We start from the raw sequence: 13,591 nt of genomic DNA, 5'->3' as shown, positions 1-13,591 counted from the left end.
TTGCGGCTAGATTGAATGGGTTCACCTCCCTGTCCATCTCTGTCCCCCACAATAGTTTATCTTGTGCTTATGTATCACATTAATCTATGTTAATTTGTGCTGAATAAAGTTGTCACATACTAATTACTCCAGAAAGTATACACAGTGAATGGGTTACTATGCTGGATCAGTATGAGTGTAAAGTTTATTTTTGCCCAAAGAAAGCTCTACAGTAGGGTTACTTGACTTGTTTTGCCCAGGGGCCACATTTGCAAAACAACTGGAGAGCATAGGACAGTTAATAAAAAATATTAACAAAACAATACTTATCACATGAAATGAATGAACATTAAGAGACCCACAATTCATCTTTCTCTGAAGTTCTTTTTCAATCAGAATTATCCTCTACTGTCCCTCCTTCCTGGGAAAAAAAAAACAGTGTCAATCACTTGATTTCCATTGTGAATGAGAAAAAAGACGGAGGGCCACACAACAGCCAACTGAGGGCCAGACTTGTCCTGCTGGCTGCAAGTTGAATATCACTGTCCTACAAGGATAATTCAGTCCTGCCTGAACTGACACATAAAAGGTTTTGAGTTTAAAGTAGTTTTTGATGACAACTTTCTGTTTCACATAATTTTCCATTACAGTAAAATGTAATCATTTAACAACTATCTTGTAATGTGGGTACATTGATTTGTCACTGATGAAACCACAGCAGAGGTGAGATGTGAAAAAGTCAGACTGAAGACTGATCATCAAGACTGCATAAAATGGAAAGGTACACACAGTCTACAGATTAAAGGAACCCTGTTTGTACTGCTGTGTAAATTTGATTCTTTGTGAAAACTGTCTCACAAAGTCAACCCGAGTGTCCACTAATCATGACTGAGTCTTGTTAAGACAAAAACTGCAGTGTTGACAACACAAATGATCACAACATGATCATAGTGGGCCATAAAAGTTAACATTTTCTCTGCTTAGTCTTGGATTCACAAAATCTTCATTCTTCAAGTGTCAAAGCAGAGACAGAATAAGAATTTATGAACCTGCACACAAAAGTGATTCTACTGTAAATGATGCTAAACTGTACATCCATAAATTTGTTATCAAAACAAAGAAAGTAATCCACCATTCATTGCTTGAGCCATTTTCGTGCTGACAAAACTGGATTCATTATGCAGCATCTATGACTGAATACATACAGTAAGAAATGAGGGAAACAATGAGATATGTGGATCCTGTGATTATTTATAGATATTATCATTGAGATTATTGTATGTACTGTTTACTATGTACTGATATCTGTGTACTGAGTTGTACATACAGATACTTTATGCATAGTACAGTGGCAAATTTTATATGAGCTGCAGTAGAAAGAGATGTAAATCTTCAGAGTCAAACTAGTGATGATTACCAGCAAGTCATGAGTCAAGAGAGCTTAGAATGAGTAAAATCACCTTGAAATATTTTCCCAGATAGTATCATTCTGAAAGCTGATCGAAACCAGCTGTAAAAGAAACCATAGATGAATGGATTGAGCACTGAATTTGACCATCCAAACCATTTAAGTGTAGAATACACAGGAAATAGTGTGTTGAAATCAATGAAAATATCTACGGTCCAAGAAACAACGTAAGGAGTCCAGCAAATCAGAAAAACTCCCATCACAATAGCCAGAGTTTTAGTCGCCTTTCTCTCCATCTTACTTTCAGACTTTGTGCTCTGACAGGTTGTGTTCTGGATGCTGCGTGCCTGTCTCTGTGCCACAGTCAAAATCTTTAGGTAGATGGCACACATTATGATAGCTGGCAGGTAAAAACAAATCATTTCTTGTAAAACTATAGTGTAGAAGCTTAATCCAGATATAATCCAGCTCAACAGGATCATGATCATACTAACATAGATATTTATTTTAGTTCTGTACATCAGAGGCTGACACACAGCATAATATCTGTCAACAGAAATAAAGCACAAGTTCCAAACGGAAGATGCACACAGATACCGATCCATTTCATTCAGGGCCGGACAAGCGACCATCGTAATCGGTATCAAGCCATATGGCAAAATTAAAACCCCAACAAGAAGATCAGCTATAGCGAGAGACAGGATGAAGAAGTTTGTAGGAGTGTGTAGCTGTTTGAAGTAAATAATGGAGATTATTACAAGAATGTTGCCACATATGGTAACAAATGATAAAGAGCTAACAAATATATATGAGAAATAAAAGGCACTGGTGCTGATGAGGTCTCCTGTGATATACACAAAACAGATACGTTTGTCCTCAGAACCATATTCAGACTCATTGACAAAAACCATGCATAAATGATCATTAATAGTGAAGTAACATTTGTAACATTAAACCTGAAATCAATAAAATTAATAATTTCTTGTTTCCTGCAGAGAGAGTTTTTAAGTTGCTTTAAGTGTTCTGTGTGTTTCACATCATGCTGATTTAGTTTGTGTATCTGTACTGATGGGAGCTCTTGGTCTGTGTCACTGAGCAGTATATTGGATCAGAGTTGTTATTCTGGGCTTATTAGCATATCATGGTCAAGGGACACCACTGCCACTTTCCAGTAATCCAGTTTTTCACACATGATACATAATTTCTTCCCACTGACTTCTGTGGAGAGATCAATACTCAGGTGACCTTCATCGTCACAGTTTGTGTAGGTTTACGTAACAAAACTCCTAGTTAGATTTTGGAAAAGACCACGGTGTGGGTTAAAGTATGTATGTTAAGCATCTGGAAAATACAACATGCCACATTCCATTTTCCAGTTTCCTCGAATCAGTTACATTAAAGTTAACACACCTTCTTTTCCCAGTTGCACTGTTGAATCACCCACTTCCTCCAGAAAAGAGGTGCTATATCTTTTTCTCTAACTGGCATCTACTTCAAGTTAAATGCTTTATCCCATGGAGGTGCAGTCAAAACAGAAGCATTACAAATCAGGGCTTTAACACTCTGAGAATTTCTGGGGACCACATACATTTAGCCTTAGCCTTCAACAGATCTGTGAGAGCAGCAAAATCAGCAGGAAAAAAATTCTACAAAAACATTGGTAATACCCCTTTAGTCCCCAAAAACACATGAGATTTTTTTTAGTTGGAGGCAGGGCATATTCATCAATAACCTGAAGTTTGGCACAGGACACAGGACACACTCTGCCTTGCACCATTATAAGACCCAATTAAAGCTGCAAGCAGCGTTTTCCGGGCCCTCGCACCCACGCGCCACTCGGGGGATGTTGCTTCCTGTCGCCGCTAGGCGGTGCTATGAGTATTTTTCCTGATTGTCATGTGGATGTGTTCAGACTGGGACTTCTATGACACCTGTGAAGTTTGGTGCGGATCGGACCTTTTACACCCAAGTTATAGCAATTTCGTCTTTCATGGTGAGACATCAAAACTCGAGGCCACGCCACAAACTCATATCACATGTTCAGACATGGACCATTAACAAACATATCAAGTTTCAGGCAGATATGACCAAGGACACTGAAGTTCAGGCCACTTTTCTGCGCACTCTTGGCGCAACGCCGTTTGACGATACATCATAATCTTCACAATATAGCATTACCAAAATGTTAAGGCATCGCTGACCAAATTTGAGTCAGATATGGTCAATGTTGTGGGAGCAGCACTTCAAACTGTAAAACATGACATTTCCTGTCGCCACCAGGGGGCGCTATGAAAATTATGGAATATTTTCATATACGTGTGTTCAGGGCGGGACTATTATCAAACATGTGAAGTTTGGTGCAGATTGGACCTTTTATGCTGCACTTTAAAGGGCGTGGCCAAACCATACGGCCATGCCCATTGACCAAACTCATACCACATGTTCAGGCCTGAACCTTTAACAAACATGTCAAATTTCAGTCAGATTGAACTAAGGACACTAAAGTTAATGCCACTTTCTCTGTTTTGGCGAAAGACTGACCTTCGCCACGCTGTCAGGGTAACGCCGTTTGACGATACGCCGAGATCTTCACAATAAAGCACAATCAAGATCTTACTGTCTTCCTGACAAGGTTTGAGTTAGATATTGTCAATGTGTTGTCACCAGGGGGTGCTATGACAATCACGGAATATTGTCATACACATATGTTCAGGGCGGGACTATTATCAACCATGTGAAGTTTGGTGCAGATCGGACCATTTATGGTAAAGTTATAGCAATTTCGTTTTTCATGGCGAGACATCAAACTTCGCCACCACCTGACGGCCACGCCCTTCAACGAGGGCGTAATCTTTTAATAACTTTTGATCACAATGTTATCTAGATGGTACACAGTGATTTTGAACCCGTTCTGATCAATCCTGTAGGAGGAGTTCGTTAAAATACCACACGTGAAAAACGCCAAAAATGGTCACAAAATTCAAAATGGCCGACTTCCTGTTGGGTTTGGCCAGTGGGTCCAAGAGGCTTTTTTGTGCGGCTCGGCGTGATACATATGTGTCCCAATTTTCGTGCATGTCGGTGAAACGTCCCGCAGGGGCTGATGTTTAAAGGGCGTGGCCCATCAACGAAACTCATATCACATGTTCAGACATGGACCGTTAACACACATGTGAAGTTTCAGGCAGATATGACCAAAGACACTGAAGTTCAGGCCACTTTTCTGAGTTTTGGCGAAACATCAACTTCGCCGCTCCGTCACGAAAACCGCATTGGATGATACATCACAATTTTTATAGTGTAGCATTACCAAGGTCTTAAGGCCTTGCTGACCAAATTTGAGTCAGATATGGTCAACGTTGTGGGAGCAGCACTTCAAACTGTAAAACATGACATTTCCTGTCGCCACCAGTGGGCGCTATGACAATTATGGAATATTTTCATATATGTGTGTTCAGGGCGGGACTATTATCAAACATGTGAAGTTTGGTGGACCTTTTATGCGGAAATTATAGCAATTTCGTTTTTCATGGCGAGACATCAAACTTCGCCGTCACCTCACGGCCAGGCACTTTAACGATAGTGCAATCTTTTAATAACTTTTGATCATAATGTTATCTAGATGGTACACAGTGATTTTGAACCCATTATGATAAATGCTGTAGGAGGAGTTCATTAAAAAACAACTTTTGTAAAACGCCAAAAATGGCAGCAAAATTCAAAATGGCGGACTTCCTGTTGGGTTTGGCCAGTGGGTGTAAGAGACTTTTTTGTGCGTCGGGATATGTTCTACGTGTGTATTGATTTTCGTGAAGATCGGTGATATGAGCCGCAGGAGCTGTTGTTTAAGGGGCATGGCCTAGCCATTTTGGACCTCCTACCGCCAACAACCCTAAAATACAAAATTTTTCGCTGGGACTGATGCGACCGCCAAAACTCTTCGCGCTTTCATGCATGTTAAGGCCCCCAAATAAGTGATTAGTTTCAATAGGGTCCTCGCACCGGACGGTGCTCGGGCCCTAATAATAATTCCTTCAGTTTCAATAGGGTCCTCGCACCGGACGGTGCTCGGGCCCTAATAATAATTCCTTCAGTTTCAATAGGGTCCTCGCACCGGACGGTGCTCGGGCCCTAATAATAATTCCTTCAGTTTCAATAGGGTCCTCACACCGGACGGTGCTCAGGCCCTAATAATAATTCCTTCAGTTTCAATAGGGTCCTCGCACAGTTTGGTGCTTGGGCCCTAAAAAGGAATAATAATTCCTTCAGTTTCAATAGGGTCCTCGCTCTGGACGGTGCTCGGGCCCTAATTAGTCAAATATTACTTTGAAATAAATGACCAACCTGCTGCCTAGCAGGTCTCCTCCTTGAGGTAACAGCTGTCCGCTGTCGTTCCACATTTGGCGCCTAATGTAAGAAAAACAAAAGAAACTTCTTGAAGACATAATTGGCATATAGGTCCTTTTGTACAATGTAAGCAGTCATCACTGTGGTTAACTGTTTGTCAGGACCAGGCTTGGGGAGTAACGGATTACTTGGATTAGGATTACATAATCTAGATACAAAAAAGGTAACTAATCAACAATGAATGTAAAACATTTGCCTACACAATTGCATCATATTTTATATTGTAGTAAACCAAAAGAAAGAAAAAGTAATCAAGTTCATTGCTGTAATATTGTGATACTTGGATTAGATTCCAGCAGGTAAGGAGTTACTATTTAGGAATACTTTTTTTTTTGTTAATTGTAACCCTCCCAGGCCTGGTGATAACTAAAAAAAATGTTGTAAAAAAGGCCTCAACACACATAATTTGCATGCACATTACTTGCTTGCCATGTGGAACAGGCTTTGACACGTACACAGGGGTAGGCATATGCGATGGAACAACTTGATCCATTGCATCCAAAATGGCACTGCTGAACTGGAGAGGATTCAGTCCTTCAACACCACCTGTAAAAAAAAAATTGCAGGAAGACTATTGCTGAAAATTTGTCTGAGTAAAAAGCAGACCAGACACAGCATAATAAAAACATGACAAACCTGCTGGTGAACCATCCTGCGTTTGTGTGTATCAGAGGACTGCAGGATGTCCTCAGGATTGTTTCTCTGTAATGACAAACAGCATAGTTTGTATTTAACACGAGTACTCTTTGATCATTAGTATACTAAGCTGCTTAAGGAAACTTTTTTTTTCAAAAAGTCACAAACATAATAACGGTTTGTAAAGTCTTACCTTTCAGTTCTTGCCAACAAGCGTCCATTCAAAAGGGTTTGATGGACATGGCACAACATCACTCTCTTCACAACCACCTTGGGAGCAAAGGTTCTCACAGGAGGTGGTGGTTTGTGAGGAACCTTGGGTTCGGGTGATGGTTTTTCAAGCTGCTGATAGGCCGAAACCCACAGCAACTGGGCTAAGATATCCATGCCACCATCATCGCTGAGGTGGACCTGCAAATATAAACAATTAAAAAACAAATCATTCACAGAAAAGAACTTTTACAGCCCTACAACATCCAGGGACTTGAGGTACTCATGGTGGATCTCATCCACCCCCGGTGCCTTGCCACTGAGGAGCTTCCGAACTACCTCAGTCCCCTCTGGCTCCTCAGCCTCTGCTTCCTCTACGGAAGGCGTGTCAGTGGGATTGAGGAGATCCTCGAAGTATTCCTTCCACTGCCCCAGTTAAAGTCAACAGCTCCCCACTCTGCCAACCTGAGTGCCCTGGACAGTTTGCCAGAATCTTTTCGAGGCTGACCGGTAGTCCTCCTCCATGGCCTCAACAAACTTTTCCAATACCCAGGGTTTTGCTTCCGCAACCGCCTGGCCCGCAGCACGCTTGGCCTGCCGGTACCTGTCCGCTGCTTCAGGCGTCCCATGAGCTAACCAAGCTCAATAAGACTCCTCCTTCAGCATGACAGCATTGCTTACATCCGGTGTCCACCACCGGGTTTGGGGATTGCCACCGTGGCACGCACCGGAGACCTTATGGCCACAGCTCCGAATGGCCGAGTCAACAATGGAGGTGGAGAACATAGTCCATTTAGACTCAATGTCTTGTACCTCCCCCAGGATCTGGTCAAAGCTCTCCTGGAGGTGAGACCCACTGACAGAGGGTTCCAACAGACGTTCCCAACAGACCTTCACAATACGTTTGGGCCTGCCAAGTCTGTCCAGCTTTCTCTAAGTCAGCGGATCCAACTCACCACCAGGTGATGATCAGTTGACAGCTCAGCTCCTCTCTTCACCTGAGTGTCCAAGACATACGGCCGAAGGTCAGTTGACATGACTACAAAGTCGATCATTGACCTCCGACCTAGGGCGTCCCCGTTCTACGTGCACTGATGGACACCCTTATGCTTGAACATTGTGTTCGTTATGGACAAATTGTGACTAGCATAGAAGTCCAATAACAGAACACCACTCAGGGCGGGCGTTCCTCCCAATCACGCCCCTCCAGGTAACACTGTTGCCACCCACGTGGGCGTTGAAGTCCCCCAGCAGAATGACGGAGTCCCCAGTTGGAGCACTTTCCAGCACCCCTCCCAAGGTCTCTAAGAATACCGGGTACTCTGCACTGCTGTTCAGCCCATAGGCCGAAACAACAAGGCACCTATCCCCGACCCAAAGGCACAGGGCGACGACCCTCTTGTTCAATGGGGAAAAGTCTAGTACATGGTACATACCGCCTCTCACCGTGGGCAACTCCAGAGCAGAAAGGAGTCCAGCCTCTCTCAAGGAGTTGGGTTCCCAAGCCCAGACTGTGCGTGGAGGTGAGCCCGACTATCTCTAGCCGGTACTGCTCAACCTCTGAGCACTAGCTCAGGCTCCTTCCCCCTCCGCAAGGTGACATTCCATGTCCCTACAGTCAGATTCCATATCCCGGGTTTGGGTCATCGGGGCCCCCGCCAAACCACACTGCATCAGCCCCTTCTGAACCCTCCTACAGGTGACGGGCCTACAGGAAGGCGGGCCCACGTCGCTTGTTCAGGCTGGGCCCGACTGGGTCCCGCGGGCAAAGACCCAGCCACCAGGCGCTTGCTTGCAAGCCCCAACCCTGGGCCTGGCGTGGGGTGGGGCCCTGGTAACGCCAATCCAGGTGACATAAACGACCCTGATCTTCCAGCACTCACTGGGGGCATTGGAACCACTCTTAATCTGACCCGTCACTTAGGACCTGAAGCACATTCAGGTTCTCAAACCCCTCCACCACGGAAGGTGGCGGTAAATTCTTTCAAAGGAGTCAATTTCCCTAAATTAGAAACAATGGACACACCCCTTCTGAACAGTTGTTGTTGTTTTCGTGTTGTTACCGTCCGTTCATATTTTAACAAACTCCTCCTACAGGATTAATCCGATTGACTTCAAAATTGGTTTGAACGAGCTCAACAACATTTTGATCAAAAGTTATTAAAAGATCTTCGTATCATTGAAGGGCGCGGCCACTGCGGAAGGGTGAATTTTGATATCTCGCAACACCCACGTCAAAAAACACAAAATTGCTATAACTTTAGCATAAATGGTCCTATCTGCACCAAACTTCTTGTGATGGATAATAGTCCCGCCCTTAACACATCTATGTCACACATCTATGTCACAAATGACTTGGCCACACCCCTTAAACATCAGCCCCTGGGGCACGTTTCACCAACATGCACGAAACTTGGTACAGATATGTATCACATCCAGACACACAAAAAAGCCTCTTGGACCCCTTGGCCAAACCCAACAGGAAGTCAGCAATTTTGAATTTTGTGACCATTTTTGGCGTTTTTCACGTGTCGTATTTTAACGAACTCCTCCTACAGGATTGATCAGAACGGCTTCAAAATCACTGTGTACTATCTAGACAACATTGTGATCAAAAGTTATTAAAAGATTATTCCCTCGTTGAAGGGCGTGGCCCTCAGGTGGTGGCGAAGTTTGATGTCTCGCCATGAAACACAAAATTGCTATAACTATACCATAAATGTTCCGATCTGCACCAAACTTCATATGGTTGATAATAGTCCCGCCCTGAACATATGTGTATGACAACATTCCGTGACAACACCCCCTGGTGACAACAGGAAATGACATGTATTAGACATTGAGGTACTGCTCCCAGCACGTTGTTTATATCCAACTCAAATTTTGTCAGGACCACAGTAAGACCTGGGTTGTGCTATATTATGAAGATCTTGGCATATCATCAAACGGTGTTGCCCTGAGAGCACGGCGAAGGTCAGTGTTTCACCAAAACACAGAAAGTGGCATTAACTTTAGTGTACTTGGTTCAATCTGACTGAAACTTGACATGTTTGTTAAAGGTCCAGGCCTGAACATGTGGTATGAGTTTCGTCAATGGGCGTGGCCATATGGCTTGGCCACGCACTTTAAAGTGCAGCACCCCCCGTAGGAAGTTTCGCCAAAATGCACAAAAAACGGTACATACATGTATCACACAGAGACGCACAAAAAAGCCTCTTTGATGCATAGGCCAAACCCAACAGAAAGTCAGCCATTTCGAATTTGGCGGCCATTTTTCCCGGTCTGAACACATCCAAATGACAATCAGGAGACATACTCATAGCGCCACCTAGCGGCGACAGGAAGCGACTTCAAATTCCTTAAGGGGATGTCAAAAGGCTGTGACAATCACAGAGCCTCTTCGCCCGGGGCGAATCCGGCCACGAAGCCGCGGCCGCAGGCCCCCCGAGTGGCGCGTGGGTGAGACAGAAAGTTGCTGTCAAAAACTTATTTAAACTCAAATCTTTTATCTGTCAGTTCAGACAGGGAAATATTATCCTTGTAGGGCAGTGATACTCAACTTGTTACCAACAGGCCAAATCTGACCCTCAGCAGGCTGCCAGGTGCCTCCGACCTTTTTCTTCTTCACAATAAAAATCAGTTGATTCAAACTTTGTTTCTCAGGAAGGAGGGACAGATATTCAAGTTTTGGATGATAGTCTAAAATAGGGCGATAATAACAGAGTGAAGGATGTTGATGAGTTGAGTAACACTGTTGTACGGGTTTCTGGGGTAAAAATGAATTTTACACTCCTACTGACCCCACACACTAACCCATGCACTTTTCATTGTTGTGAATTATTTAGTATTTAGTATATGGCTTTTAGGTTATTCTTCATCATGCATAATCTTTATTTTGGTTTTGCATCTTCAGGCACATCTGCATTTAAACACATTCTCCCAACATGAGGTAATCAACGGAAATCAAAACACCAGACAAAGTTAAGACCTGTTTTAAATCTGTTGAGTACACAGCTATACCATGTACACAACTTCTACATTTAAGTGGCCACTTCTGCGACTTATCCTCTGAAAAGAGTAAGACCAACAGATAAATCACAAAATTCAGGCAAATTACAAACAAAGCCAACCTGTAAAGAAAACCTGTAACCTAAAATAATGGACCTCTGTCTGAATCCATCTGATAGTGGTCAGTTCAAAGACGATCAGCTAATTCCTGTCGTAACTGAGGCCTCTCCATCCTCAAACATTCTGACGCTTCAGCAACCCTGGGTGCGGTCAGCCATCCATATTCCATGGTCAGCCATCCATATTCCATGGTGCTCTCTGCATTCATCCTCCAACTAATGAAGTTTTATAACAAGATTCAGGAACAAAGACCATGCCTCAGACAGATTCATTTCCGTACTATGAGTACTTAAGCACACCTCACCCATTTCCCCACCCTTTGACTCTGTTTCCACATCTGTGAGAGACTAGTCAGCTATGAAACATACCAAACAATGGACGAAGAGCTCTTTCTGAATCCATCCGACAGCGATCAGTTTGAGAAAGACCAGTTCATTCCCATTGTACCTGAGTCCTCCCCTTCTCCTCACTGCCCACCACCTCAGCAGCCCCGGTTGCGGTCAACCGTCCATGTTCCCCCAGACTCTCGGCATCCATCCTCCGATACTTCCAACATCGTCGGGCCTTTGCCGTCCAGCAGCTCCCGGGGGAGATCCCATTATCGACATTTGGGGGACATTCCTCCTCCAAGATGGGCATCTTCGGGCATATGCCCACAATCCGAGTGCTTGGATGACAGGTGAAGCCACTGAGACCGTCACTTGCCCAGCCAACACTCACACTGTCCTTCTACTCCTGATATATCTGAGTGGACAATTGCTCGGCTGAAGCACGCCCTCAGCCAGCGGCACATTTCCTTCCGTCGCACCAACAACAAGGCAAAACTCTGCTCGCTCTCGCCATGCTTCCCGATCTCTTCCCGAGTCCCAGCGTCGCGACGCCCACACCGATGACGTCATGACGCACTCCATGGCCAACGATGCCCGGCCTCCCATATCAGCCCTCTTGCAGGGCCAGGTCGTATCTAAACCAGCTCAAGCTCTCCCCATTTCAGAGCAATCTCATCCCTCCTCTTTCCCCCAGCCTTCACGAGCACATGCATCCCTCCATCCCTGCATCCTTTCTTCTTCCCTTCCTTCTACCTTTCCTATTCAATCTTCTTTGGCCACTGTAGCTCCTCCCACCCTGATGCCCACCACCACAGCTCCACAGACTGCTCCTACATCAACAAGCAACAGTGGCAGCATCGGCCAAAGCCTTCAGCCTACACTCCGAACTGTATTGCCGGGTTTTTGCAGCTCGGTACTATGTGTTGTGATCTCTGTGGTGCACCGTCTCACCCAGCCACATCATGCACATCACTACTTCCTTGCCCCACATCACAGCCCCAAATAAACCGAGCTCCACCGTTTTTCGTAGGCTCCCCCCTGTGCCTCTTACACATGCCACAACTTGCAGTCCGCCATTTCTGAGCCCACAGTGGTTGACAAACTTTTGCTTAAGGAAGTTGAACACGGATTCAAGATCGGTCCATTTTCCACCCCACCCTTCCCCAAATTCAAGATCAGTCCATTAGGCATAGCCACCAGAAATTACTCGGGGAAAAAAGAGACTCATTATTGATCACTCTTCCCATCCATCTTCCATCCCTAGTATTAACAGTCTCATTCCAAGCCCGGACTTCTCAATGCAGTATGCGACAATCGACCATGCCATCTCACTTATCCGCATCGTAGGCCAAGGAGCCTGGCTGTCTAAGGCGGATATCACCAGCGACTTCAAAGTCCTTCCAATCCAACTACGGGCATCTCTTTGGTGTCCTCTGGAAGGGTGCGTACTATTTTGCAGCACGCCTGACCTTTGGGTGTAAGAGCAGCCCAAAAATCTTTCTTCCTTTCCAAAGCACTGTGCTGGATCCTGACAAACAACTACAAACTCCCGTTTGTTATACATCTTCCGGACGACATTCTCAGTCATGCCACCTTTTTCTCCCCCATCATTTGGTCTTTCCACTCTGATCTTCGCTTTCCATGAACTCGGAGTACCTCTCTCTTCCGAGAAAACAGAGGGTCCCAGCACATTTCTAGAGTTTCTTGGCATCACCCTTGACTTAGTCTTGCTCCAAGCAACCCTGCCTACTGAAAAAATCCACCGGCTTTCCTTACTCATTTCCAGTTTCCTTCTGACTCACAGATGCACCAAATGCCAACTTGTCTCACTCTTGGGCCATCTCAACTACGCCATCCGCATCATCCCCCAAGGTAGACCCTTTGTGTCACACCTCCTTTCCATTGCCACTGCCATTCCATCCCTCCATGGCCATGTCACACTGGACGATGCATGCAAGATAGAACTGAAAATGTGTCATCAGTTCCTCTCGTCGTGGAATGGCATCTCCTTCTTTTACGATGACCACATCACTCAGCCAGAAGACTTCCAGCTCTTCACAGACACAGCCCCTCCATCGGTTTCGGTGGCTACTTTGACGGCAGGTGGTTCTCAGCCAAATGGTCGCCCAAATTCACATCCCTCACTCCTTCCTCTGCCATCTACAAAACGTACACAGTCATCGTAGCCGCTATCCTTTGGGGGCACAAATGGTCCAGAAAGATCATTGCCATCCACTGTGACAATATCGCTGTTGTTGATATTATCAATAAAGGACGGTCCCAGTGCCTAGATATCATGCAGTTCATGCGGAGACTTACTCTGACTTCAGCCCAGAACCAATTCATCATGCGAGCTTTGCACATCCCACGTCACAAGAACTCAATCGCTGACTTACTTTCTCGCTTCTCATTACAGAAATTCAGACAATTGGCATCAGCCTCTGACCCTCTTCCAACCCCTGTCCCACCATTTTCAGCCACCATCCTTAACTGA

General features: G+C 44.8%; 1 protein-coding gene and 1 pseudogene across 1 annotated transcript; one reads left to right on the top strand and one right to left on the bottom strand.

Annotated features, from left to right (window-relative positions):
- Positions 1–1,410: 1,410 nt before the first annotated feature.
- LOC146313982 (trace amine-associated receptor 4-like) lies at positions 1,411–2,298 on the bottom strand. The gene has a single exon (XM_084737026.1). It carries the CDS (start codon positions 2,296–2,298, stop codon positions 1,411–1,413), a length of 888 nt encoding a protein of 295 aa, XP_084593152.1.
- Positions 2,299–11,665: 9,367 nt separating this feature from the next.
- On the top strand, positions 11,666–13,591 carry LOC146313981 (uncharacterized; annotated as a pseudogene).

The sequence above is a fragment of the Lutjanus erythropterus genome, chromosome 15 (genome assembly GCF_056507025.1).
Source record: "Lutjanus erythropterus isolate fLutEry1 chromosome 15, fLutEry1.hap2, whole genome shotgun sequence".
Lineage (NCBI taxonomy): Eukaryota > Metazoa > Chordata > Actinopteri > Lutjaniformes > Lutjanidae > Lutjanus > Lutjanus erythropterus.
This window is presented reverse-complemented; position numbering and strand designations above follow the sequence as displayed.

What these genes read in the sequence shown, in the direction of transcription:
- LOC146313982 (XM_084737026.1), bottom strand. Translation starts at nt 2,298, where the DNA reads ATGGTTTTTGTCAATGAGTCTGAATATGGTTCTGAGGACAAACGTATC.